Source organism: Esox lucius, chromosome 9 (assembly GCF_011004845.1).
Source record: "Esox lucius isolate fEsoLuc1 chromosome 9, fEsoLuc1.pri, whole genome shotgun sequence".
Classification (NCBI taxonomy): Eukaryota; Metazoa; Chordata; class Actinopteri; order Esociformes; family Esocidae; genus Esox; species Esox lucius.
In genome coordinates, this window is record NC_047577.1 from 20,045,501 (window position 1) to 20,071,815 (window position 26,315).

Genomic DNA, 26,315 nt, shown 5'->3' on the forward strand with positions numbered 1-26,315 from the left:
AGGATAAACTATTTCAAAATATCGAACTGCAATAAAGCATGCTGGATAAATCTTTATTCTAAACTTTAAAAAAATAAATGAGTACGAGTCAGTATGACATAAATATTTAAGTTATCAGTAAGTTTACTTTTGAGTAAAACTTACTGGAAATATTTGAATAAAAGCTTCCTTAGGGCTCACAGTGCAGGTAAGTTGACTGAGGACATATTGTCTATTACAGCAACTACACTGCTCCAAAAAATTACGGGATCACGTAATCATCACAGTATAACACCAAGTCAATTAAACTTCAGGGATATCAATCTGTCCAGTTAGGAAGCATAAGCGATTGTGAATCAATGTCACCTGTTTTGGTGCAAATGAAAGTGACAACAGGTGCACTGGAGAGGCAACAGCAAGACAACCACTTTTAAAAGTAACTAATTACAGTTAGAAGTTATAGTTCCCATTAAGAAACTAGTTAATTTACTTAGTTACTTGCTGTAGAAAGTAACGCGTTACGTTACTTGGTTTCTTTAAGATAAGTCCTTTGATTCTAAATTCATGTGTAAGTCACTTTTAATGGGATATCTTATTACATAATCGGGCATTTCACAGTCAGTGTCAGTCACCAGCATATAACATTATTAATCATTAATCATTATATACCAAGCGTGACCAATCCAATTAACTCAAATAATCATATACGATAATGAGAAACAATATTTGCATTTTGATCTTTAATCAAGAATCTCTATGTATTACAATTTCCTTCACATTTTCAGGCCTTTCAGGCTTATTTAACAGCCTATATATACAGACCTCCGTTATAGAAAGTTCTGCAGTGAACAATGAAGAATAAAAATAATGGCAGTAGTATTGTACACTGATAAACATGCCTCTCAAAAAACGAAAACATTAGGCTCACTGCAATTTGAGATCTATTTGCAATAATATGCATAATCTATTAATGTTTGATGACTTTATTCAGAGGTGAAAAATGACAAAATCTGTTTATTATTCAGAATATTATTCAGAATAATCGCTTTTGTATACAGAACATGTATTTAGATTTTCATTTGCAAACAACTTTTGTTGATTTGGGATCGAATCTTGGTTGTCCGACAGGCAAAAGACTCCACCCAAACAGCAACCCCCGGTGATTGGTTATAGGCGAGAGTAATGATGACATAGTTGAAATAGAAATCCTGCAGCTCACTGAGCTCAGTCTTCCGCCGCACAATTTGATTGTCAACACCCACTCCTTAACCTTCCTGACTGATTCTTCTCTAGTTTTGCGTTTTTCTAGTGTCCTTGTCACAACTGGTAGCATGAGGCGGTACCTGCAGCCCATTCAGTTTGCACAGGTAGTCCAGCTCCTCCAGGATGGCACATCCATACATGCCGTCACAAGAAGGTTTTCTGTGTCCCCCAGTACAGTCTCAAGAGCATGGAGGAGATACCAGGAGATGGGCCGTTACACGAGGAGAGCTGGACTGGGCCGTAGAAGGGTATTAAACCAGCAGCAGGCCCGCTGTCTGCTCATTTGTGCTCACAGCACCGTGCAGCTCGATTGGCATTTGCCCTGACTGCTGTGAGGTACCGGGATGAAATCCTCAGACCCATCGTCAGACCTTACGCTGGTGCAGTGGGCCCTGGGTTCCTCCTAGTGCAGGACAATGCCCGGCCTCATGTGGCTAGAGTGTGTAGGCAGTTCCTGGATGACAAAGGCATTGATGTCATTGACTGGCCCTCATGTTCCCCAGATCTGAATCCAATTGAGAACCTCTGGGACGTTGTGTATTGGTGCATCCGACGCCACCAAGTAGCAACACAGACTGTCCAGGAGCTCCCTGATGCCCTGATCCAGGTCTGGGAGGGGATCCCCCAAGACACTATATGTTGTCTGGAGTGCATACAGGCACGTGGGGGCCATACACACTCCTGAGACACATTATGAGTTGCCATGATGAAAAGCCCACAAGTTGGAAGAGCCTCTCAAAGAATTACACAATGTACAAAGATTTTCATCTTTAATATATTTCTTTCGCAGAGATCTGATGTGTGATCCCTTAATTTTTTTTAGTAGTATATATAGGGAATAGTTACAGGAGGAGGGGAGGAGATGAATAAACCAATTGCAAGCTGCACCTTAGATAACTCCTCTGTAGAGATGAAAATCCAAGAGGCTCCTTAAATGTCACAGGCTAACATAAGCTACTGTATAGGCTTGCAAGTAAGTAGTTCCAGATAGTAGAGTATTTGTGAAACTAATACTAATGTGGAAGTGGATAAGGTTGATTAAGTATGCCCTGAATAGAGTCACAGATTACAAATTCAGATGGCACATGCATAGTAATGGACCAATTCAGGAATCAGGAAATAACTGAAGGCCTCAATTCATCATTCCCAAGTCAATTGGGTGCTTGTCTGAAAACTATTCTTCAGAGGACGGTTTGATCTGTTTCCTCTGGTTTTTTATTTTATTCCCCCCTCTGTTTCATATGCTCCTTTCATTAGAAAGAGAGAGACAGTGAAAGAGACAGAGCGCCTGGGGCCATAGTTTCAGAGTACTGCCCCTGTCTCCAGCGTTACAACGTGGCGCACATCAGAGCACGGGAAATAATATCGCTCCCTCGAAACTGCCTAGGCGAATCACGAGCTTGTGTATGCTGATGTGTACACACCAAGAGACGTCTACTGGCCAAGCGATGCCTCCCATAGGGCTTTGGCAGAACGTTGGGATGCGATTACCCACATTCCATATGGCCAAGAGTAAGAGCTGTAGAATGTTGAGAGCACGGGTAATATGAAATAGCCCAGAGCTTGAAAATGTGTCTTAAATAATTGTCTTTTGCATATAACTCCCAGGTAAATTTATCGCTTGACAACAACACATCTCTGATGCTCTTACTAGTGTTGTGGGGGCAGATGTTTCTGTTTTCATTGCTCATTTAAAATAAAAAACATTTTCTTCTGTGGCGTTGATAGTTTCTTTTTATGGCCCTTGTTTTATGTATGTCTTGTTTTTTCTTATAACAAAAAACATGCGTCTGATTTCTGTATTATAGTCCATGTGGTGGGCTGGCAGGAAATGATCCGGTCTGTATTGATGTTCCCAGTAATTTCAATGCCCAAGAAAATGTTTTCAGTCTTTTGCCAAAAATGGACCACATTAAGATCTGGGCTTCCCAGGCTTTTCTGGAAATGTTTATTATATCAGAAACATGGTTAGTTATGAAAACTATAGATTTGAGTTTGCTCTGGATGATTACAGAGTATTCAGGGCCGATAGACTGAGCAAAGGTCAGAAAGTCACATTTTCAGAGGACTAAAAGACTATTTCCTGAACTAAACAACTAATTCTAAAGTCATTCAGAGCCTGCCCATGGTTACTGATACAGTTCACATAATCAATCATTTTATTCAACATTTTATTTATTCTGAATATTTCTTTGATACAGCCTTCACATTATGAAAATACAGTTTATGTTAATGGGGGATTTTATTTAATAACCAAAAAATGTCATTCAAGGTTTTTCCTTTCTGTGATTCACACAACTTACAGTCCTTGATGTGTTGTGGGCATCTCACATTAAGAAATCCGCAGGGGGCGACCTTCTGGATCCAGGTCAAGTGTGCTGAGTCCCCTATTTTTGGTTCACTAACTAATTTCTTCTAAATGTAATGATCTTGGCAACTACTGTCCTATATCAAGGCTCAAATTTAGCTAAGATTCTTGAATCCTGGATGATCATGCAACTTGATGATTGTGCTTTTTATCAGTGAAATGCATTCATCGTGCATCAATCAGGGTTAAGACTAGGACACAATACGTTACTGCAACCATATCAGTTCCAAATGACATTGTCAATCCTTTGGATGCAAAGATGAACTGTCCGCCCCTGTTTGTAGATCTGTTTAAAGCTGCACTAGGCAACATTATAAAATAATTTTAAATATGAGAAACAGAGCCTCCAATTTTTGTCCCGAGCTTTCCTCCAGCTCGAGTTTGATTGACAGTTGTTTCTCTTCCTTATTCACATGGACGTGCATGCAACAGAGAAGAGCTATCGCTGATCCAGGGAATGTTTTAGACAGCAAAACCGACATTTTAGCATCATAGACCCAGCAATTTGCAATGGCAACAGCACGGATAAGAACCCTTAGCTATGTACTTACATGTGTTTCTTTTGAGAACGTTGTCAATACACTGTCATTTATCTTTTGGTGAATTGTACAAGATGTAGTAAAGCTAGTTACACAGCACTGTCAAAGTTATCTTAGACTGCAATAGACAACTGTGAACTAGCTATAATGTCAGTTGTACATACAGATATCAAATAATAATGACAATACAAAAACCTTACTGGGGCTAAGCATTTTGCAATTACTCACCAGCCAGAAAGCGATTCCACACCAGTGTTTGATAGAGAATTCTGGAGATCAAGGTTGTGACAGCTCTACGCTTCTCGACCACAGGGAATATGCAGCTATGCAGCGCAGACAAACTACTTATGTCTTAGTCATCTGTCAGTACAATATTACATTGAACAATAAACGGCCTCCCCAGACCCCACATCATCTGAAAAATAATTTTGTTTCCTCATTCTCCAACAACAAAGAAACTAAGCTGACTTCATGGCCACAGCTGGACCACCCGGTGTAGTTGGTGATATAGTATATATAATTGCATAAATTACTGCACTATAAAAAGATGAACTCACATTTCTTTACGTGCTGCCATACATGTAACATACATGTAGCTGAACATATCTTGACTAGTCAGTATGTCATTCTTGGTTTTATGTTTAATCAGTAACACACTTAACTTTTATTTGAATAACTTTATTTCAATATGGCAACATGACACATTCTTCTACAGTATTGCTATGATGGATTCACTGACAGAGACCCCGCCCCTATCAGCCAATCACTGCGGGCATATTAAGTATGCTTGTTCATGGAACATGAAATCATCCATAACAACGGGGTCCATAGCACTGTTTAACACGTTTGTCAAAAATGTCCCATACTGTAGGTGTTGGTTTGGGAACTGGAGACTGGAGAAGGCCATAGCATATGATTCCCATAATTTTCATAGTCAACAAACCGTTCAGTGTGACCCCTTGTGCCCTGTGGATGTTGGCACTGTCATCCTGGAAGAGACCCAATAATGAAATCTCTTTCAAAGTCCCTTAGGTCCTTTCCTCTTGCCATCTTGATCCAAAATCGAGGTCAATTGGCTCAGCATTGTTATACATGCCACAGAGCCTGATGGGATGTTAATTGCTTAATTGTATCATTCAGTTCACCTGTATGGAAGCATCTGCATTTGTAATTTTTTTCCACTTATTTATGCAGAGTTTTCCTTCCATTTGTCACCTGTCTGTACATTGTTTTTTAATTCCTGTGCTGGCACAGCGGGCCAGTTTTGACCGACAAAAAGAGGATGCAAATTAAACAGAGTTCTTGCTGTTCTCCAGTTCTCACAAAGTTGACCCTGCTGATCAACATATTGGCAACATCGCAGGAACGTCTTCTGAAAGTAACCTTACAATTCTTTTTATGTTTATTATTTGAAGGGTCTTCTGTCCTGTACAGACCTTTGCCAAAAACAAATTAATTGGTTAAGTAACCTTACAGAATCAAAAAACATCTAAAATGATTATCCTTTTCATAGAGTTTTTAAAATTGTTCCACTCCCACCACCTCTGTTGTCTTCATTAGATTAGATTTGATTAAACTGTATTGTCATTGAACAGTATTAGTACAGTACAAGAAAATGCAGTTAGCATCTAACCAGAAGTGCAAATAGAAAAGGGCAGGAAATGTAGTATTAAGTATATGTTACAAGTGTAATCTATAGATGGGCAATGAAGGCAAAGACAGAACAAATGGCAATTCTAAATGTGCAATGAAGGCAAATAGGGGAGGGCAGAAACATTACAAGTATTCGTTATAACGTATGTACAAATGAAGAATGAAAAGTTGTGTGATGAGGCAAATGCAAGTGCAAATGGCAATTCTGACTGTGCAGTCGAGCAAATTGGAGATGTAAGGTCAAGTGCAACCAAAATGCAGGGATAGCACCAATGAGGTCCCTGAGGTAGACACGTACATGTAACAACTGAAAAATTCAAGTATATTGGCAATTCTTTTTTATGTTATAGGTTACAGGTCTTAATTGATTAGAATGCACTTACTACTAAACTGTGTGGTTGTTTCACCTGGCCCTTTTAAACATTTATGCATTAAATCTGGATAAGAGAGTCTGCTAAATGACTCAAATGTTCAAGGACTTCAAAACCCCCAAAACACTTTCACCACACAGGAGTGTCAAGGTGGTATGTGTTTGCTTAAGAACTGCACATTTGATTCAAATAACCAAAGCATGACACAAAGTTAATTAATCAGCTGTGTTCTGGTGAAAAAAAGATGCCTCTCTTATTTTTTTTTAAGAAAGAGAGTACAACTGAAAGAAGACTTTTTCAAAGGCAAACCCCACATTCATACCTGCCTACTGTATGATGTCAATAGTCGGGTTAGGTTTAAAAAAAAACTGACACCCATCAGGCCACAAAGCATTTAAGGCTGTAATTGTGGAGTTGTACAAGCTGGTTTTAGTTTTTATTTCTTGTAAAGACTTTGTGTTGCCTCCAAAGATCCTAATTGTTGCAGCTTTTGACAATTATTCTGGAAGCTAGTGTCGAACACTATCACATAAACACCCTTCTTTTTCTAACCTTGAGGGGCCCAGAAAATTGGAAATCCATGTTTTCTATCCCCAAGCCAAAATCTTAACCCTTACCTTAACCTTAACCCTGATAACCTAACCTTTATCCCTCAACTTACCCTAAGTCAAATCCTAAACTTAACCAGTAATGTCACAATTCTTACATCATGCCCAATTATACATTTTTAACTTAATCTAACCTCTAAATAATAAATGTCATTATACCTACTAGGGATCTATTTTTGGGGACATCTTTTTTTGTATTTTGTATTTGACTATGTTTGGAGGGGTCTTCTGGTCCCCACATGTACACACAGACCTGGATCACACACATAAAGAAGTAAGCATGTACACATGCATTTGAATGCAGAGTTTCGTTTCTTAGCAGCATTCGACAGCCTCAGGGAATGGTTTGTTTTTCACTTTATTCCTTTGTTGCTTTTGTTCCTTTCTTTCAGTCATTTTGTGCCTAATATGATCTCTATCTCCCTGCGCTTTTGCTCCAAGCCTTGTCTAGACACTCACTATCTCATCTGAAATCTCATGTTCTCTCCCTCCCTCTCCCTCCCTCCCTCCCTCCCTCCCCCTCCCTCCCTCCCTCCCTCCCTCCAGATCCCTACTGGGTCTGCTTTCCAAGTGGCACCCTATTCCCTATGCCCTTAGTCAACTTCTTTAACCATGGCCCATAGCATAATATAAGGTGGGATTTGGGATGTACTATCTGAGATTAGCCGCTTGACTTTATTACAGTTCACTCAAAGTCAATTGAGTAAACAATTTGACAATGCTTAAAATAAGCATTTCTTTTTTCCTGAGGAAGGTATTCACAGAAACTTTTCTCAAATGTTTTACAGATGTCCGCTTTGAAAAGGACGTCTCTAATCCTCATGTAAACAATGTTCTTCGAAGTGTTTCTTTCAGGTACATTTGTATGCTGCACGTCTTACTAATATAAAGACCAACTGTTGAGATAGATTCTGCCAATCATATTTCAGTACTGGTTCTATTGAACACATAGAATTCCCATAGAGAAGGATTCACAGTCTTTTATTTCACATTTTCATATTTTTAGATTACCTCTGAAATTGATGTCTGCAGGACTTCTAGAAGCCAGTGACCACACATATTATGTTGTGTGCAAAGCTTGTTTGAAAACAGATTTGTGTTTTAAGTTACACTGAGGAAAATTATTAATATTCAAATGTTGTTTTTCCTCGTCTCACATTCAATATATTTGGTCTGGTTTCTGGTCAAATTCTTTTTGTTCTTTAGATTTTTTATAGTTATGATATTTATAATCAGCTGAGATAGATTGGATGCTCCTAATGGAAGACAAGGGCTTAGGTCAAAGGTTGTCAATTTGATCCAAGCTTAGATCAACACACTAACTCATGCCTACTTATTAATTAAATTAATTTAAAAAAACACTGAATAATAAATGTTTTCCATCTCAAACTGTGTTCTGCCATTTCTCTCCCTCTCCACACCCATGTAATCCCTGAGCCAGTTCAGGATACTTTAAACTCCTTAAAGCAGACCATTTTGCACGTGCGCGCACAGATACTCCCAGACTTCACAGGGGCACAGAGGAAGTGAATCAAAGAGTGGCTGGAAGTCAGGGGGCTTTCTGTCAAAGGGATAGGACGTAAACGCTAGTGAGCTAGCCAAGCCCAGCAGGCTTTCTATGAGTGTGTGAAAGGGAAACGCTCTGCAGGGAACCACAGCTGAAGCCCAGCCTTAAAGAGGCAGTTCACCCCCTGAAGAGATTGCAGTCAAGTTGGTCTGATGGGGTAAAAACTCAAGTGTTTTAAAGTTGATATATTTTGGCCAAAATGGATTTGAACGGGAACTTGTTGCCGTGTTTATAACTTCATCATAAGAACATAGTTTGGTTTTGAGTGCAGCAAAGTTGGTACTATGGGGATATACTGAAACTCAGAGGTGTTTTGAAGTGGATATCTTCTGATCACAATGTAATTAAATTGAAATGTGATATATGCAATATTATACATTAAAGATGCCATCCAACATTTCTGGCATCTGGTTGTAAAAGTGGCGGAGCCAAAATGGGACCCCAAAAATGTTTAACAATGTCATATATGTGCGCATTTGTGCTCCATGTCATCAAAAACTCGGAATTTCATAGATAACGGATGTTATGATAGTGATTCTTCATATAGATTTTATACGAATAAAAAACATATTACACATCCAGCCCCAAATGGGAGTTATAAATAATTATTTGGTTCATTCCAAAAGTCCCAGGCTGTACTTGGGGTTTCATGACAAGCTCACACTTTCTATTAATTAGTCCAGACGTAAAAAAGAAACGAAAGGATAAGGTGGTTTTGCCTTCTATAATTGCAGTTGTCGTGTTGTAGCTTTGTTGGAGCCCTGTGATTCTTGTCAATCATTGGTTAGCTGAATTAAAGGCGTGGTCTTGGTAGAAAAATGTTTCGCTCTTTGGCAAATCAATTCATTTGACTTTCTGAAAGCAGTTCGCATATCGAAAAATATAATTATTAGAGGGAACGTAAAGAAAACCATAAGTTTATGAAATTTAACCAATGAAAGAATCAACAAAGTCTGCCATGAAAACTTGGGGAAATTATTTACGATAAAAAGCAAAAAGTATTCGGAAATTCAAAATGTATCAGAAGAATGACTAGCTTTGAGGTTTCTAATGGTGTTCAAGCAAATACAACAATGACTGGGGTCATATTCCGGCGCACCAATTCGCGGTTTGGATAGTGCGCGCTCCTCTTTAGTGTGTTTGCAGCGGGTTGTGGATTATTATGAGGCGTCATGGCGTGGTGTGACCGTGGCTGTCAGATTTTGCTGACCATCGTGGGGGCTTTTGCAGCTTTCAGTCTCATGACAATAGCTATTGGGACCGACTTCTGGCTCTATTCCCGAGCGTACATATGTAACGGCACCAATGTCACCACAGACGACTTGCAACCGAAGAAAACTAAAGGCGACCTGACGCACTCGGGGCTGTGGCGGATTTGTTGTATAGAAGGTACCTTTTTATTATTTATTATTATTTTGATTGTGTATTTGATTTATGAATGGTAGTTTTGTAACACCTATCATTCAAGTGCGTAAAAAGTAAGCTAGTACATTAGGCTTATAGTTTGTGGCTACAGATGTTAGTTTGTAGTTCGTATTGTTAGTTCGTCATTATAAGACATGGAACATAACGGTTAGCGCGTGTGAGCTAAATACAGTCACTGAATGACTTTCCCTGCATTAATCAAGGGAAAAAGTTAGAAGGACACTTTTAGCGAACGTGACTGGTGGTGGCGCGTAATACCATTACATTTGTGCGTAATGCAAAGTAGACTACATTACCTAATCAACCCTGTAATCCTGGCTATTACTAAGAAGGGCAAAACAACGAGTTCAGACTTCACAGATGCACCTCTCCGAACGGTGGTCGTGTCCATCCAGTTGAGTGTATGTGATGCTGTTGCTTGGCAACTACACCTAAGAAATTGCTATGGAAACATAAGTAAAGTTAATAAATATAGTTTATTTATTATATCTGCAAATAAGTTTATCTTTGATCCAAATCAAATATATTTTTCTCCAACACGAGATGAAAACGAAAAGGCTCGATGTCGTTTTGGACTTCGCTAAAAGAGTTGCAACGTATAAATGTATGAAAAGCAATCCATTGGGCTACAAAGGCTACCGATCTACGTTATAGGCCTAATGTCTGCCAATCTTTCCGTTTAAGATATGTGCTGAGTACTCAATTGACTCATCTTGGTCAATATAATCAATCGTAATTGTTGTTGGGTCTACTTTGCCCCATTAAACCTGTAATCTAATCTTAATCGTAGTCAGCTATCCTAGATAACAAGTGTTAAAAATATTAATGATAATATGGTATTACTGATCAAAAGACCAATTAGATCGGAAAATATCTGAATTTGTCTGTCTGTGTAAACGCAGTATATTCGCCTTATCAAGTTAAATTATGCACGGACCAATTAGGGAGCGCTGTAAAAAGTGAGAAATTCTACAGTGTAAGCGAACTGAAGTGCATTTTTGTGGAAATTCGGTTTTGGGAAGCCTACTGAATTTTAAACTAATCAATCATTAATGCATTATATAAAACTGATAGCAATTTACATTGTGTTATTGCTTCTGTAGGTTAGCAAGTGAATTGTTGAAATTCTAGCCTTTTCCTTTGGCGATGTACATGGCACGTGATGCCAGCCGACAGCAGCGACTCCCCAGAGAGAATTCTGACGCAACGGTAGAAGAAAACCATCTGATCTCAAGTCAGCAAACACACGCTCGCGTGCGTGCGTTAGTGTGTTCTGAGTAGCAGCAAGGATAAGCATTAAGCATCAGTGAAATTATTAGGTAAAAAAATATAGTTAAAAGACACACATCATCATCCAAGGTCTTGACACGCGCACGTTTCTTTCCTAATTACTATTCCATGCAATTCCCCAGCGAAGCAACACTGACACATTTGGCAACGTCACCCAACATGACCCCTCACTCTCCTCCCGTATTCTTGGCTGCTTCTCCAATTAGAATATGATCATAACGTACGTGCAATATATATGTGCTATAAGTTACTCAGTTGGCCTTACATTAAGCTTGCCAAACGGAAAGACATTTGTTTAGCATCGTGTAAAACAAAATGTACTTTTCTGCAGGAGAACACCGGTGAGGCTTTTAAGACGTGTACGGAACGAACCTGTTCCCAGATCATCTGAAATCAAACAAGAACTCCCACTTAACCACCGCTTCCGTCCTGTGTCTCTCTCCGTGTAGGCAAGATGACGGACAAAAGCGAGAGACAAAAGTCTGATAGAAATAGAAAGAGACAGGGAAGGGGAACAGAGAATGGGGCTTTCCTTAGATCATCCTTGTTCCTTTTAAGTGAGTGGACTGTTCTACCTGTTGAACGGCTTTGTTTCTTCTCTCTGTCACTCTTTGTTCTTAAGTTTATTTTATTTTGTACTGTAGCCTATACATATTGTTGCTTGCCATATTGAATGAGGATCAGTTCTTGTTGAATATGTTGACAAAGCTTGGTTTTTGTTTGGCTCTGAGATTACTTGATGTTTGTAAACTGTAATTTGGTTTGTGAGAGACTGCATTCATAGTAAAAAAAACAAAAACATTTTGGGGTTTGAAAGCTGTGTATGTGTGTGTGTGGCTTTGCACACTTGCATGTCAGTCCATATATAAATTCATTAGTTAGATGTCTAAGGCTTCCTCTAAGAAGGCAGGATGACATGTGATTCTTGGGGGAGAGGAGAAGGTTGCCATGGCAAAGCTATGCCGAGTAATAAAGGTTGCACTGTTGTCTTGCAGGAAAACTGAGACTGGGAGAAATTCTCTCCATTTCTCTTTCTATTTCTCAGTTCCACTCCAAAGATTCTGCTTTGGCATGGGGAACATGTTACACGTGTTACACTAATATTCCCAATGCAAGTGAGAAATACTTTGAGTATACTTCAAATACAAAATGAACAGTTTTTGTCTCAGTGCCTTCCCGGGTGGATGTCGGACATAGCTGCCTTGGACCTGGCTACTTCTTCGGGTGGGTTGAGCACCTACGAGGTTACATTTGATTATTGACAAAAATAACATGTAAAATAGCCTAGAAATTAAGATTACATAGCAAATAGAATAATTAATCTACTCCCACCTTTCGCAACTTGTTGGCTTTTCTTTGCCCTTCTAAGCATTCTGGTGTGTGTCGCTTTGTGTAGATAAAAGTTCAGTAGATGTGCAAAAAGACAAAGACAACAGGTAAATATATGGTTCCTTCTATCTCTCTCTCAACACATTCTATCTCTCCATCCATTTCTCCCCTTACGAACTCTATTAGTCTAAACAGGCCAAAATGTCTGTTCGGATATTCGTGAATTGAGTCCAGGGTCACTGCTGGTTTCCATTTATATCTGTTTTACTGATTAACCGTGAATCAATTTGATTGGCTAGAGACTCCATTCATGTGTGCACCAGGTCGGAGTCAGCATCTGATTTGGGAGGAAGGATAACGGCATGTGGTACGTTCCAGAATACTAAATGGAAAACAGCTTAACCGAGCGACCATTTGAAGATCAGCGAGGGGTAGGGTTGTGGTCAGAACGCGGCCAGCGCGGCCACTGCCTTTTAAATGCGTCGATACGCTTAGATATTCTTCAAGCCACACCTTGCAAACCCCATAAAATGGGAGGAAAACGCATTCCAAACTTTGTTCAGGAGCGCTTTGGGGAAACGTGTCCTTCAGTTCAAATGGAGGCAGCTGCTCAACAAGTGGGGGGAAATAGGAACACCTTGCCCAGATGAAAACTAAATAGTTGGGTGTGTCTTTAGGGGGCTGTATTTGTTAATGTACTGTCTAATGTGGTCCCCAACCTTTTTCAGTTACTGTACCACCAACAGAATTTTGCTTCGCTCTCAGTACCCCCCTGATATACCCCCTCATGGTAATTGTACTTGTAAACCTACGGCGTCTTGAGTGTTCTCAAGTACCCCCTGTTGATGGACCAAGTACCCCCAGGGGTCCTAGTACCCCTGGTTGGGAACCGCTGGCCTAATTAATGTAAAGCACAACACAACCCCTTGTCATTTTTCGACTGGTCACTCACTTCTTCTTCTGTTCCATTCCAGAATGTTAAAATCAAAAGAGTGCTGTAAAATGAAGTCAGATTTGATATTCTAAGATGCGGACCGTGACATACAAGGGCAAAAGCGGTGAGGGAGACGTGCCCATTTTGAGGAGTGCCCTTCTCAGTTTGAACAGTAATCTGCACTGCGAGTTCATACTGTCAACAAGGCAGCATGGTGGATCATCCAGAAACATCTGACGCCTCTAGTCAACAGTATATTGGAATATCGGAAACAAAGCATTTATCAAAAGGAATCCCTTTTGCAAGTAAAATATCGGAAATGCTACTCATTAGGGTACATCCTTAATTATGGGAATTTTGTTTTGAGACTTCATACTAGGGCATTCAATGCAACAGTAGTTCACACCCAGGAGACATGTCTGTTTCAAAACGAATACAGTTTTTGTTCACCAAGTGCAAAACACGCCTACGCCAGCACCCAGGCCAGATTAATCAAATTCCTTCCTCGCTATCGTCACTCATTAATGATTGATATCTGTTTTAGAGTGAAGTAAATCTAAAAGTGAAATCCCTGTTCATTTGCACGCTAGACTTGAGTTTCCAACCCTTGTGTGGGGCATCAGTTTTAGTGGGAAGTGTGAAAAGTTTCAATATTCATGTCACGGATATGTTTAATTCTCTTAAAAGTGGAGAGTACATTTTCTTAGCCAAGAACCAAACTCTTTGAATAGAAACGGCCTTGTCTGAACAATTTTTGGGTGTGTGTAAACTGACTTCCCTGTCAGAAGGTTTTAAATATGGTCATGATGGTAAAGTCGGTTTGTTGCTACCGGTTTCAGGATTTGGGAACTTGGAATTACCTCCCAATATTGTATTTTGCTCTCTTTTTAGCCACATAACAAGCATTTAAAACAAGTTCACAAGTGCACAGCAAGTTGTTGGGGGTGTAGGCTGCAGCATAGGCTAGAAACTGTTGTCTGTTATTTTGTCTTCAAACCAGTGACTGGTTTGCAAGGGGGGGATTTCTTTCAGCTGAATGAAAATGTAATATGAATGATCATGTGATCGGAGTGGATGTTTAAAATCGAAAGAAAAGTTGGTGTTGCTCTATTTGCAACATTAAACAAATCTATTTTATTAAGCCCCATGCAGCCATAAACAGAAACCACATCCTATCCTGCCATCAAAGTATAACGACTACCTAAAGAAAATATGCTAATATTTGGGCCACCAAGGTGTCAAGGAAATCTAGGCACAATTAAAAAGCAAAGCTAACTGTGGTCATAATGCACTTGACTTCCAGGTTGGTGGTGCAGTGGGGACAAAAGCAGAATGCCTTAAGTGGATTCCTGAGGAAGGCTCAGCCTGATCTTTCACTCTCCGAAATCCATTGAGCGTTTTTTCTGTGAGACTGGACGATGAATACAAGAATATTTTTTTTCCCCAGTAGTGTTGTTTCCACCTAACTGACTTGTGTCGGACAAAATGCAGAACGCAAAACATTGTTTTTCCATGTAGTGAATACAGATCTAAAGTAGGATGTTTTCATCGCATTTTCATCTCTGCTGATATTTTAGTCACAACTACTGTTGCATTAAATTGACAATGCACCCTTTTATCTCTTGTAAAATGCACTGTAGCAACAGCTCACAAAATTCTACCAACATATCCTGTTCCCATCAGCCCTGTGTGTCTGTTTTATTCATCAGGTCATTCATCCACAAGAAATGGTTAGATGGAAATGTAGTTTGTGATAGAAATGCCTTGGTATGGTTAATCCTCTTGAATAGCTGAGTATTTCACAGGTTCTATTTCATTATTTGTTCTTTATCAAAAACAACAGAGTGGTCTGGGTTCAGTTCCAGGGCACAGCTACTGCTGAAGCATGGGTTTGAATCCTGCCTGATTCATTGGGTCTTTTGATGTTTCACTGCTCTCTCTTTCAAAATATAACCTAAAAATACCATAAAGAATATCTTCAAATTATAAGATGAAAATATAATCAGTGGGATAACTATATAATTATCATTCTAAAAGCAATTTTGTCTCTGGTAATCAGTTTGTAATGTACTTTTTAACATTGACAACTAAGCAATCAAAAGTTTGCAATTCAGATGCAGTGACATTTTGGTGACTTATTGCCAGGCTAAATCTGTCCCTGGGAATCTGAAGTGAAGTTGTAGATAATATCTATAATCCGATACCAATTCAGTCTAATCAGAATTGCCTGTAATAAAAAATGTGTAGCCCTTCAACCAACCTTTTTATCTACACGTTCAATCAGTGATGCATTCGAAGTTAGAACCACTGCATAAACAAACATTCCTTTAGTCAGGAAGTGTTGCATTGCATAATGTTACCACTAAAGCAACAACGTAGGCTCCCAAACGTAGGTGAATCTGAAAAAGAAACAACCAAAACTGTCACTATTACTCACTTCAGATATCTTTCCACCTAAAAAAAATAATTGCACTGAATTTTGAACTTAAAATCTTATATAACTCATCATGAGTTAAAACATTAACGTTTAATTAGCATGTCCTTGTTGTCATATCCCAGTACCAAAAAACCCCCCAAAAAACATGAAAATAAAAAACATGTTAATCAGTGTTCAGACCCCTTATTCAGTACTTCGAGAGGTGCCTTTCGCAGCAATCACGGCTTCCTGCCTTGGTTATGCCTATATCTTTGCACTCCTGGATTTGGACAGTTTCTCCCATTTTTCCTTGCAGATCCTTATGCTCTGTCAGTTTGGATGGGGAGTGTTGGTGAACTGAGATCTTCAGGTCTCCTCACAGATCATCGTCTAGCCTTTGGCTGGGCCACTTATGGACATTCACAGATTTGTCCATAAGCCTCTGTGGTCCTGGGTTTTCTGGATCAGGTTTTCTTCAAAGACCACTCTGTATTTTGCTCTGTTTATTTTTCCCTCAATCCTGACCACTGTGCTTCACCATTTTGATGCTATCAGCCAGGTGATGATCAGTACCTTGTTTTCACCAGAAGTAGCACTTCGAAATGGAAATTGGCATTCAGGTCTAATTTTGGTCTTATCAGAGAATCTTTTTCCCTATCTTTCATATGTCATGCCATATGCCTTTTACTCAGGAGTGGTTTCCGAGTAGCCACTCTACCAAAAAGGCCTGATTGATTGAGTGTTGCCAAGGTGATTGTCCGTCTGGCAGATCTCCCACCATTGTGTTGGAGTGGCCATTGGGCTGTTAGTTACCTCCCTGAACAACACCCTTCTTGCCTGGTTACTTAGTTTGGCTGGACAGCCAGCTCTAGGAAGAGGAATAGGGGTTCCAACCATCTTCCACAGTGCTTCACTGGGAACTTACAATGCTATAGCAATTTTTTATTACAAGATCTATGACCTTTGTATAAATATGTGCACCTTTCTGAATCATGTCAAAACAATTGAATTTGCCACAGGTGGCCTCCAATCAAGCTCTAAAGACATCACAAAGATGATCAAACAAGAAAACAGGCAAGCCAAATTCAGCCGGAACGCATTTGAATGTACTTTTTTATTTCATTCATGAATGACATTGATACAATACCTATCAAGAAAGGTGACGATAACTAACTTTTTCATCAAGTGATACGACGAGAGAATCGTGGAAATTAAATAAATAAATGTTGTTCACAACATATTTGAACTTGAGCCTTGCACATGAGAGGTACTGTCGCCACGGCATTACGCATTTCACCAGTCGCTGAATACTATTGAGCATTGTGTTAAACTGATCAACGTTTCTTATTTAGTTTACCTCCGCCAGAAATAGCTGCACATTTTAGAGTGGCGTTTATTATTTTGTTCAGGGTATGATACGTTTTAGTAGTAGTCATAACATATCCGTTTTCATAGCATTCATAACATATTATATTTTTGTCTAGCATTCATAACATATGTTACGTTTTAGTAGCACATTGTAATGTAACCTAACGTAACGTAACATATCATACGAAATAGGGTGCCATAGATTTACAAATAATAGTTTACGTATTCCAATGAGACCAGCTTGGTCTGGATGGCGTCATATGTTGCTCCAAAACCTATATATATTGTTCAGCATTAATGGTGCCACAGATGCCACCCATGCCATGTGCTCTAATGCACCCCCATACCATCATGAATGCTGGCTTTTGATCTGTGCACTAATTACAATCCAGGTGGTCCCTTTCCTTTGTAGCCCGGCGGATGCGGCATCCATAATTCAAATTTTGATTTGTCAGACCACAAGACAGTTTCCTAATTCACCATCTGTAATGAGCTCAGGCCCAGAAAACAGTGCTGTATTTCTGGATCTTGTTTGTATCTGGTCTCTTCTTTGTATGGTATTGTTTTAACTTGAATTTGTGGATGCAGCAACATACTTTCTTCACAGACAGGGGTTTTCAGTAGTGTTCCTGAGCCCAGTGATATCCACTACAGAATTGTGTCTGTTTTTAATGCAGTGCCGCCTAAGGGCCGAAGATCACGGCCATCCAGTATTGGTTTTCTTACTATTTGTATTGAAATATTGAATCCATTTTTTTAATCTAATGAATCTATTTCTATTGAATATAGGGTTTAAAAGATTTGCACATCTTTGCATTCTGTTTTTATTTCCATTTTACACAGCGTCCCAACATTTTGGAAACAGGGTTGTACATGTACAATGAACATGTGCAATGAATCCAAGTATCTTAATCTCTACCACTGATCTCTATTAAATAGGAGATGGCCTCTCTGGCAATTTTTATTTGTTTCATACTCTTTATTTAACTTTCTTCTAACTTAAGTTTACTCGGCAAGTCATTCCATGAGTATGGGAGATGGTATTCAAAAGCAGTTTTACCTTAGTCAGAGAAAGCCTTCTGTATCTCTAGTTCTATCGCTAGTACTACAAGTATTTTGAGCTTGTCTGCTGTTTTTCTAATACATTTTTGTTACGATGTCTCTGCAAGACATTTACAAACATCAACCAGTGTGTAGCCCTTCTAAAAGTAATGGAGTCCCAGCCAATCAAAGCGTGTAAGTGTTTAAGTGTATAATAAAAAATGCAGAGCTGCATGACAGACTGAATCCAGAGGTTTCAATACTAAAGCGGAAGCATGCATATATAACACGTCACCATAATCTAGTACTGACATAACAGTGGTTAGCACAACTTCCTTTCTATGCTAAGATAACAGAAACTATTTGTTTTTATGAAATAAAACTTCTAAATGGCTTCAAAAATATTTGTTGCCAAATTGCAAGATATTTCTATAAAGGAACACGTTTTATAACAGAACCATCAAGGGAAATTATTTTGTGATCATCCAAACATGTTTTGGGATCTAGTGAATATAATACACTTTGTTTTATTTGCATTTAGCACCAACCAAAGACCCATTTGTGAATAATTGAATTTTGAAGGAATTGGAAATTAGACTGCATGCTTGCAAATGCTTGTGCAAGAGAGGGAGCAGATGTGTACAGTGATGTCATTAGCATGAAATGAAATGTACAGTTTCTGAAGGAGTTACAGATAGCATTTATATATGGATTGAACTGACCTGAAAGTGAACCACGGTGAGCTCCTTCAGACAATTTCATGGTATCTGGCTCGCTGCCATACCATTTTAATTTAACTGATTGCCAAATTACAGTGGTCTTTCTTTCACAAAACTATTCATGTAAAATTATTAAATAAGGCAAATCAGATATTAACTTAGTTCAACTGTGGGGCATCCTACGACATTACCCTTTTGAGGATTTTGACCTGTAATAAAAAAAATATATATATATACATAAGCCATGGATTCAATTATTGGCCCACGCCTGTGAGGACATGGTCATGATGAAGGGCATTTTAGTCAGGTAAAGTTAGCTTTATCTATAAATTATCAAGGAGTTTACTGTCTGTTGTATGAAGTCAAGCCGTTTAGGAAAGTTGGCAACACGAAAAGGAGAATGGCATTGGGTCTCATCAAGAGTCCAGAAAGATCCACATACACATTAAAGCCCAAAACACAACAAATGCTTTCAGGATGACACAATACGTTTTGTGTAAATTCTTTAAAACTTCCTAAGACCTGAGCTTTGGTGTAGGAAGCCTAAAATGTCCACATACACTCACCTAAAGGATTATTAGGAACACCATACTAATACTGTGTTTGACCCCCTTTCGCCTTCAGAACTGCCTTAACGTGGCATTGATTCAACAAGGTGCTGAAAGCATTCTGAAATGTTGGCCCATATTGATAGGATAGCATCTTGCAGTTGATGGAGATTTGTGGGATGCACATCCAGGGCACGAAGCTCCCGTTCCACAACATCCCAAAGATGCTCTATTGGGTTGAGATCTGGTGACTGAGGGGGCCATTTCAGTACAGTGAACTCATTGTCATGTTCAAGAAACCAATTTGAAAGTATTCGAGCTTTGTGACATGGTGCATTATCCTGCTGGAAGTAGCCATCAGAGGATTGGTACATGGTGGTCATAAAGGGATGGACATGGTCAGAAACAATGCTCAGGTAGGCCGTGGCATTTAAACGATGCCCAATTGGCACTAAGGGGCCTAAAGTGTGCCAAGAAAACATCCCCCACACCATTACACCACCACCACCAGCCTGCACAGTGGTAACAAGGCATGATGGATCCATGTTCTCATTCTGTTTATGCCAAATTCTGACTCTACCATCTGAATGTCTCAACAGAAATCGAGACTCATCAGACCAGGCAACATTCTTCCAGTCTTCAACTGTGCAATTTTGGTGAGCTCGTGCAAATTGTAGCCTATTTTTCCTATTTGTAGTGGAGATGAGTGGTACCCGGTGGGGTCTTCTGTTGTAGCCCATCAGCCTCAAGGTTGTGCGTGTTGTGGCTTCACAAATGCTTCGCTGCATACCTCGGTTGTAACGAGTGGTTATTTCAGTCAAAGTTGCTCTTCTATCAGCTTGAATCAGTCGGCCCATTCTCCTCTGACCTCTAGCATCAACAAGGCATTTTCGCCCACAGGACTGCCGCATACTGGATGTTTTTCCCTTTTCACACCATTCTTTGTAAACCCTAGAAATGGTTGTGCGTGAAAATCCCAGTAACTGAGCAGATTGTGAAATACTCAGACCGGCCCGTCTGGCACCAACAACCATGCCACGCTCAAAATTGCTTAAATCACCTTTCTTTCCCATTCTGACATTCAGTTTGGAGTTCAGGAGATTGTCTTGACCAGGACCACATCCCTAAATGCATTGAAGCAACTGCCATGTGATTGGTTGATTAGATAATTGCATTCATGAGAAAGGTTATTAGGAACAGGTGTTCCTAATAATCCTTTAGGTGAGTGTATAAGTCAATTTCAACATTGAAGCTGAAAATAAATACCTTTCCACTATAAATCTAACATGATCTAAATTACAAGTATTCTAGGAAATTCTAGTGATTGTGATTTCACATACTTAATTAACTATTTGGCGTCAATTTGGAAAAAAGTCCTAGCTTACCTAGTTACCTTTTTTTTATAAATTTTTTACAGATTTCTTGCACGTGCTTGATGCACTCAAAAACATTGGAGAGCCATCGAAATTACAAAAGGATTAGGTTCTGTACAGGAATATCATACCAACATCTAAAGAAGTGAATTCATTTCCCTGTTCAATCCATTACCATGTACAAATTAAAGGCAGAATACCTTGTTCAGAATTTTCCAAAGTAGGGGTTGGGACCCCAGTTGGAGTTGCTTCCTTTGAAATTTGGGTCATGAGAATTTGCACTTAATTCTTAAAACCAGGGTTACAGTAGTAACCTCCAGAAGATGTATTTACTTCCTAAAAACATATCTCCATCTTCTGAGGTTCAAGCAACAAAATATTATGACCCCATCACCAAAAGATGACTCTCTGTGACACTCGTGTCTTCTGTTTCCCTCTACAGTGCTTGCAAGGACTGTTTTCTTCTAGTCTTGGTCATAAAGTGGTGTGTAAGGCTATGAATATTTAATAGCGGCTTATAATGCTTGAAATGTTGGCTTCCCCAGTGAATTTACCTACCAACCCACCACCACTGGTCTTTCATAGCTGACTTCCAGTGGTTCATTTGTCTCCACAGGTATCAACAAAGGAAGCTGTCTTCGGATAAATCACTTCCCGGAAGATAACAACTATGACACGGACAGTTCTGAATATATCTTACGTAAGTTCTCAACTCCCTCCCCCACGCTGGGTTATACAGTAGCTCTCAAAAGTATTCCCCTTCAGGTCATTTCCACATTTTATAGTGTTACAACATGAAATCAATAAACAATTAGGTGTTTTTGCCACTGATCAACACAAAAAAGTACTTAATGTCAAAGTGAAAAATTAAATATTTGGTAGAGGCACCTTTGGCAGCAATGCAGCCATAGGTCTATTTGGATAAGTCTATACCAGATTTGCAGATTTCTAGACAGCAATTTATGCTAATTTTTCTTAGAAAAATTGCTCAAGCACCATCTTGTTGGATAGAGACCTTTCATGAAATGCAACTTTCAACTCTTTCTACAAATTTCCAATTGCATCAGGGTCAGGGCTTTCACATATTGGTATATACAGCTCCGGAAAATATTAAGAGACCACTGCAAAAAAGTTGAAAAGGAAAAGTAGAGTTCAATTTACAGTGGTCTCTTAATTTTAAACCTTCTGTTCTTCACTCAAAACCTTCCTTTTCAACTTTTTTGGAAAGGAAAGAAAAAGGTACAGTGGTCTCTTAATTTTTTCCAGAGTTCATTGTTTGAGTTCATTGTCCTGCTCAAAGATGAATCTATTGCACAGACCTAGGTATGTTTTCTTACAGGATTTCTCTGTACTTTGCTGCATCCATATTGCCCTCTATCTTCACAAGCTTTCCCTGCTGCAGAGAAGCATCTCCATAGCCTGATGCTGCCACCCCCATGTCACCACAGATAGTATTCTCAGGATGATGTGTAGTACACCGCATGTGTCAAACAAAGCACTTAGCATTGAGGTCAAAAACTCGATTTTGGTCTCATCAGACCATAAAATCTTCTTCCATTTGGTGTCTGTCTCCCACATGCCTTCTGGCAAACTCTGTCTAGATTGAATGGGAGTTGTTTTCTTTTTGTCATCTAAAGGGGTGAATATTTATCTAATCAATTATTTTCTGTTTTGTAGATTATATTTTTCACAATGACATTATGGATGTCCTCTGTTGATTAGTGACAGAAATGACACAAAAAAGACATTGTAACACTATCAACTCTGAAAAGGTTCAAGAGAGACGATTCATTTTCATCCTTTATCATTGTGTGCCTCCGCCCTGAGAAATAGTTTCCTCACTGGTAACCATAGATACTCAGTCGGAACCAGTAGAAAAGTTGACTTTATCTGTTATATATCTCTTGGCTGTTGCCCATAAAAGCATGATATCATGATAGTAATTGGAGCTATAGAAAGACAGACCAGATGATTAAGTTCTGCATTGATATAGAGCTGCTATTAAGAGTAGCATTAGCATTACGTATCAAAAGCTTCAACGCTAGTGAACATGATAAATTCTGCCATGCATTTTCCTATTGTGTGTAGGGAGATAGGTCTAAAATGATGCTCTCATTTTGTTGTACTGTCCAAGGTATTGTCAGAGCTTCCAGCCTCTTCCCAATTCTGAGCAACATCTTGTTGTTGCTTGGAGGACTGTGTGTTGGAGCTGGGAGAATCTACAGCAGCCGGAACAACATCCTGCTCACCTCAGGCATCCTGTTTGTGGCTGCAGGTGGGTGACATCAACTGTTGAAAACGTTCCAATGGCAACAACTCCCCTACCTATATAGTATCTCCTTTTAAGTTGACAATACCCCAAAAATACCCACTTGCACAAAAACCACTGAGCTAGATCGACTGTACATTCTCTGTGTACCTCCTCAGGTTTAAGCAACATCATTGGAATCATCGTCTACATCTCCAGCAATGCTGGGGACCCAAGCGACAAGAAGGATGAGGACAATAAAGGCAGCTACGGCTACGGCTGGTCTTTCTACTTCGGAGCCCTGTCTTTTATCGTGGCAGAGTCTGTCGGCGTGCTGGCCGTCAACATCTACATTGAGAAAAACAAGGAGACTCGGTGCCGGGCGAGGCGCGAGTTCATCAAGACCACCTCCACCACTTCCCCTTACTCCCGTATCCCTAGCTACCGTTACCGACGGCGACGTTCTCGTTCCAGTTCCCGCTCCACAGACCCGTCCCGAGAGCCTTCACCGGTCGGTGTGAAGATTGGAGGGGGGGGTGCAGGAGGAGGAGGAGGCGCCGCAAGCTTTGGGATGCCCTTAAGTGACATCTCCATGTACGCCCTAAGCAGGGAGACCTTGAAGAGTGGGATAGCTGGGTATTGTAGTCCAGAGCGTGACTCAAGCTTTTTGCAGGTCCACAACTGCTTCCAGAAAGATCTAAAGGAGGGTGTGAACAGGAGAACGACTCCAGTATGAGTGTTGGAGACTTCTTGAAAATAGATTCTGCAGACTTCAGCAGAGATATAGGAGAAATATAACTGCACAATACAGTACCTAGAATCAATGGGGAAAATACAGTTACACATCCCAGAATGGCTTCCATGTTGCAAAGTAACGATGTATCCATAGAGAATGATAGAGGACTCTTCTTTGTGTCTGTCTCAGTGCCGCCCGGGATGTAGGAAGGCTTCAACACCAGGAATTTCCTTGACTAATCATGTACTAGCGACTAGTGAAGCATGTCCCGATTTTTGAATATCCTAATCCCGCTGGAAGTTGCTGCAATCTTTTTTTAAATGTTATAAAAAGTTTATCTTCTGCTCCTTGTTCTTTGAGTTGGTAAACAAACTTAAAAGGTGCATACTTCCCCCTGGAGTGTGTTGTTTGAACAGGTATAAAGCCATTGTAAAACATTAACTGCCACCTACAGATATGGTTTGTTTTGTAATAAATCATAATTAATTGGGCAATCCCTCTTGATGAGCCAGATGAAAGCCCATAGGGAGTCCCACCCACTTGACTACTTAAAAAATGTTCAACATCCTTAATGTCGCTGCACATGCTAAATACGTTTTTTGATCTATCTTTTATAATCTATCTGTATAAGTGGACTCCTCTTTGGCGAAAAACTAAATGGCCATCCATCAGAAATGCTGCAAAATATGTTTGATGCGGAAGGCATATCAGACAAAAGGTGATCTACCAAGTTTGGTAAAGCTACTTTGTTTATTTACAAAAACACTACAGAAACTCTGACCTTTAAAGGTTGGCTCAGCGAAATGACATTGCCATGAGCGGCCCTGCAAATACCAAGATGAGCGGGATGCAAGACTTCAGTCTCACACAGTCACATACAGCATCTGTGCATTCGCACAGGCTTGCACCAAGCTGTTACAGCTTAGCAACCATGGGACCTAAACAGTGAAGAAGTTCAGCATTGCTCATTAATGTTTTTGTTCATGGAAATGTACCCGCTTTGCTGTTTACTCTTTTGCTTTGATGTCATATCGCTGAATCTACCTTTAAGTAGAAATGCTTTTGTGATACACGATGAAAGTATAAAACATAATTGTTTTGTATTCCTCTTAACAACTGGTCTTCATATCTTGTTGTTTTTCATGTGATACATTGTTGAATTGTTTTGAAGCTATAAAACCCCCAGAAGGTGTTGAATTTTGCCTTTGCAACTGGTGCTATACATTTTCAAACCATTATTCTGAGCATCATTGCAAACCAACTTTTACTTTCCTTTTACACAGTTTTTACAGAAATCACATTTGGAAAATTAATCTCAATTGGGAAGGAATTAGCAGGAAATCGGGAATTCTCCAACCAGGATTTCTGGAAAACCTTGGTAAAGTTAGCGGAATTCTGCAAGCCTAATCCTGAACCTTTACTTAAATGGTGATTTGATACTCATATTTCCTCTGTGGTCTTTGTAATGAAGTGGAGTTTACTGTAACCGTATGCTAAATTTTTCTATGAACTGAAACACTGCCATGCTTACTATAAGTAAATAATCTAATAGAAACACTTTGTAGAAAATAAGACAACTTTTTTCATGAGTAACATTCCAATCACAAAATATGACACTATAGAAGTATAGTACTTCATTTGTTAAATTGCCTTGATTAAATCATGTGTTCATTTGTGTATTTTTCAATTTGCTCAGGGAAGCTGTTCATTATACAGCAAGCTGATCTTTTGAAACAATCTCATTTCCTCCCTTGAGGCTTAATGTAAGTACGGTGGATATAAAAAGTCTACACACCCCTGTTAAAATGCCAGAATCTTGTGATGTAAAATAATGAGACAAAGATAAAGAAAATCAAGTCAGAACTTTTTCCACCTTTAATGTGACCTATAACTTGAACAATTCAATTGAAAAACAAACTGAAATCTTTGAGGGGGAAAAATAAAAAAGCTCACAATAACCTGGTTGCATAAGTGTGCACACCATTAAACTAATACTTTGTTGAAGCACCTTTTGATTTTATTACAACACTCAGTCTTTTTGGGTAGGAGTCTATTAGCATGGCACATCTTGACATGGCAATATTTGCCCACTCTTTGCCAAAGCGCTCCAAATTGGTCAGATTGCGAGGACATCTCTTGTGCACAGCCCTCTTCAGATCACCCCACAGATGTTCAATTGGATTCAGGTGTGGGCTCTGGCTGGGCCATTCTAAAATGTTAATCTTCTTCTGGTAAAGCCATGCTTTTATGGATTTGGATGTGTGCTTTGGGTCATTGTCGTGCTGAAAAGTGAACCAATAGCCTGGTATTAGGAGCTGTTCATAATTCCCTCCACCCTGACTAAGGCCCTGGTTCCAGCTGAAGAAAAACAGCCGAATGCTTTACTGTGGGTATGGTGTTCTTTGGGTGATGTGCAGTGTTGTTTTTGCGCCAAACATACCTTTTGGAATCAAAATGTTCAACCTTGGTTTCATCAGACCATAGCACATTTTCCCATGTCCTTTTGGGAGACTTGATGTTTGTTTTTGCAAACTTCAGCC

The 26,315-nt window shown here is 39.5% G+C and overlaps 1 protein-coding gene across 1 annotated transcript; it reads left to right on the plus strand.

Moving 5' to 3' along the window:
* The first annotated feature begins 9,212 nt into the window (after window positions 1-9,212).
* Window positions 9,213-25,615, plus strand: LOC105021570 (voltage-dependent calcium channel gamma-4 subunit). Its single transcript, XM_010889336.3, has 4 exons — window positions 9,213-9,737; window positions 21,408-21,491; window positions 22,926-23,066; window positions 23,219-25,615. Exons 1-4 carry the CDS (start codon window positions 9,521-9,523, stop codon window positions 23,773-23,775), a joined length of 999 nt encoding a protein of 332 aa, XP_010887638.2. The 5' UTR covers window positions 9,213-9,520; the 3' UTR covers window positions 23,776-25,615.
* The last annotated feature ends 700 nt before the right edge of the window (window positions 25,616-26,315 follow it).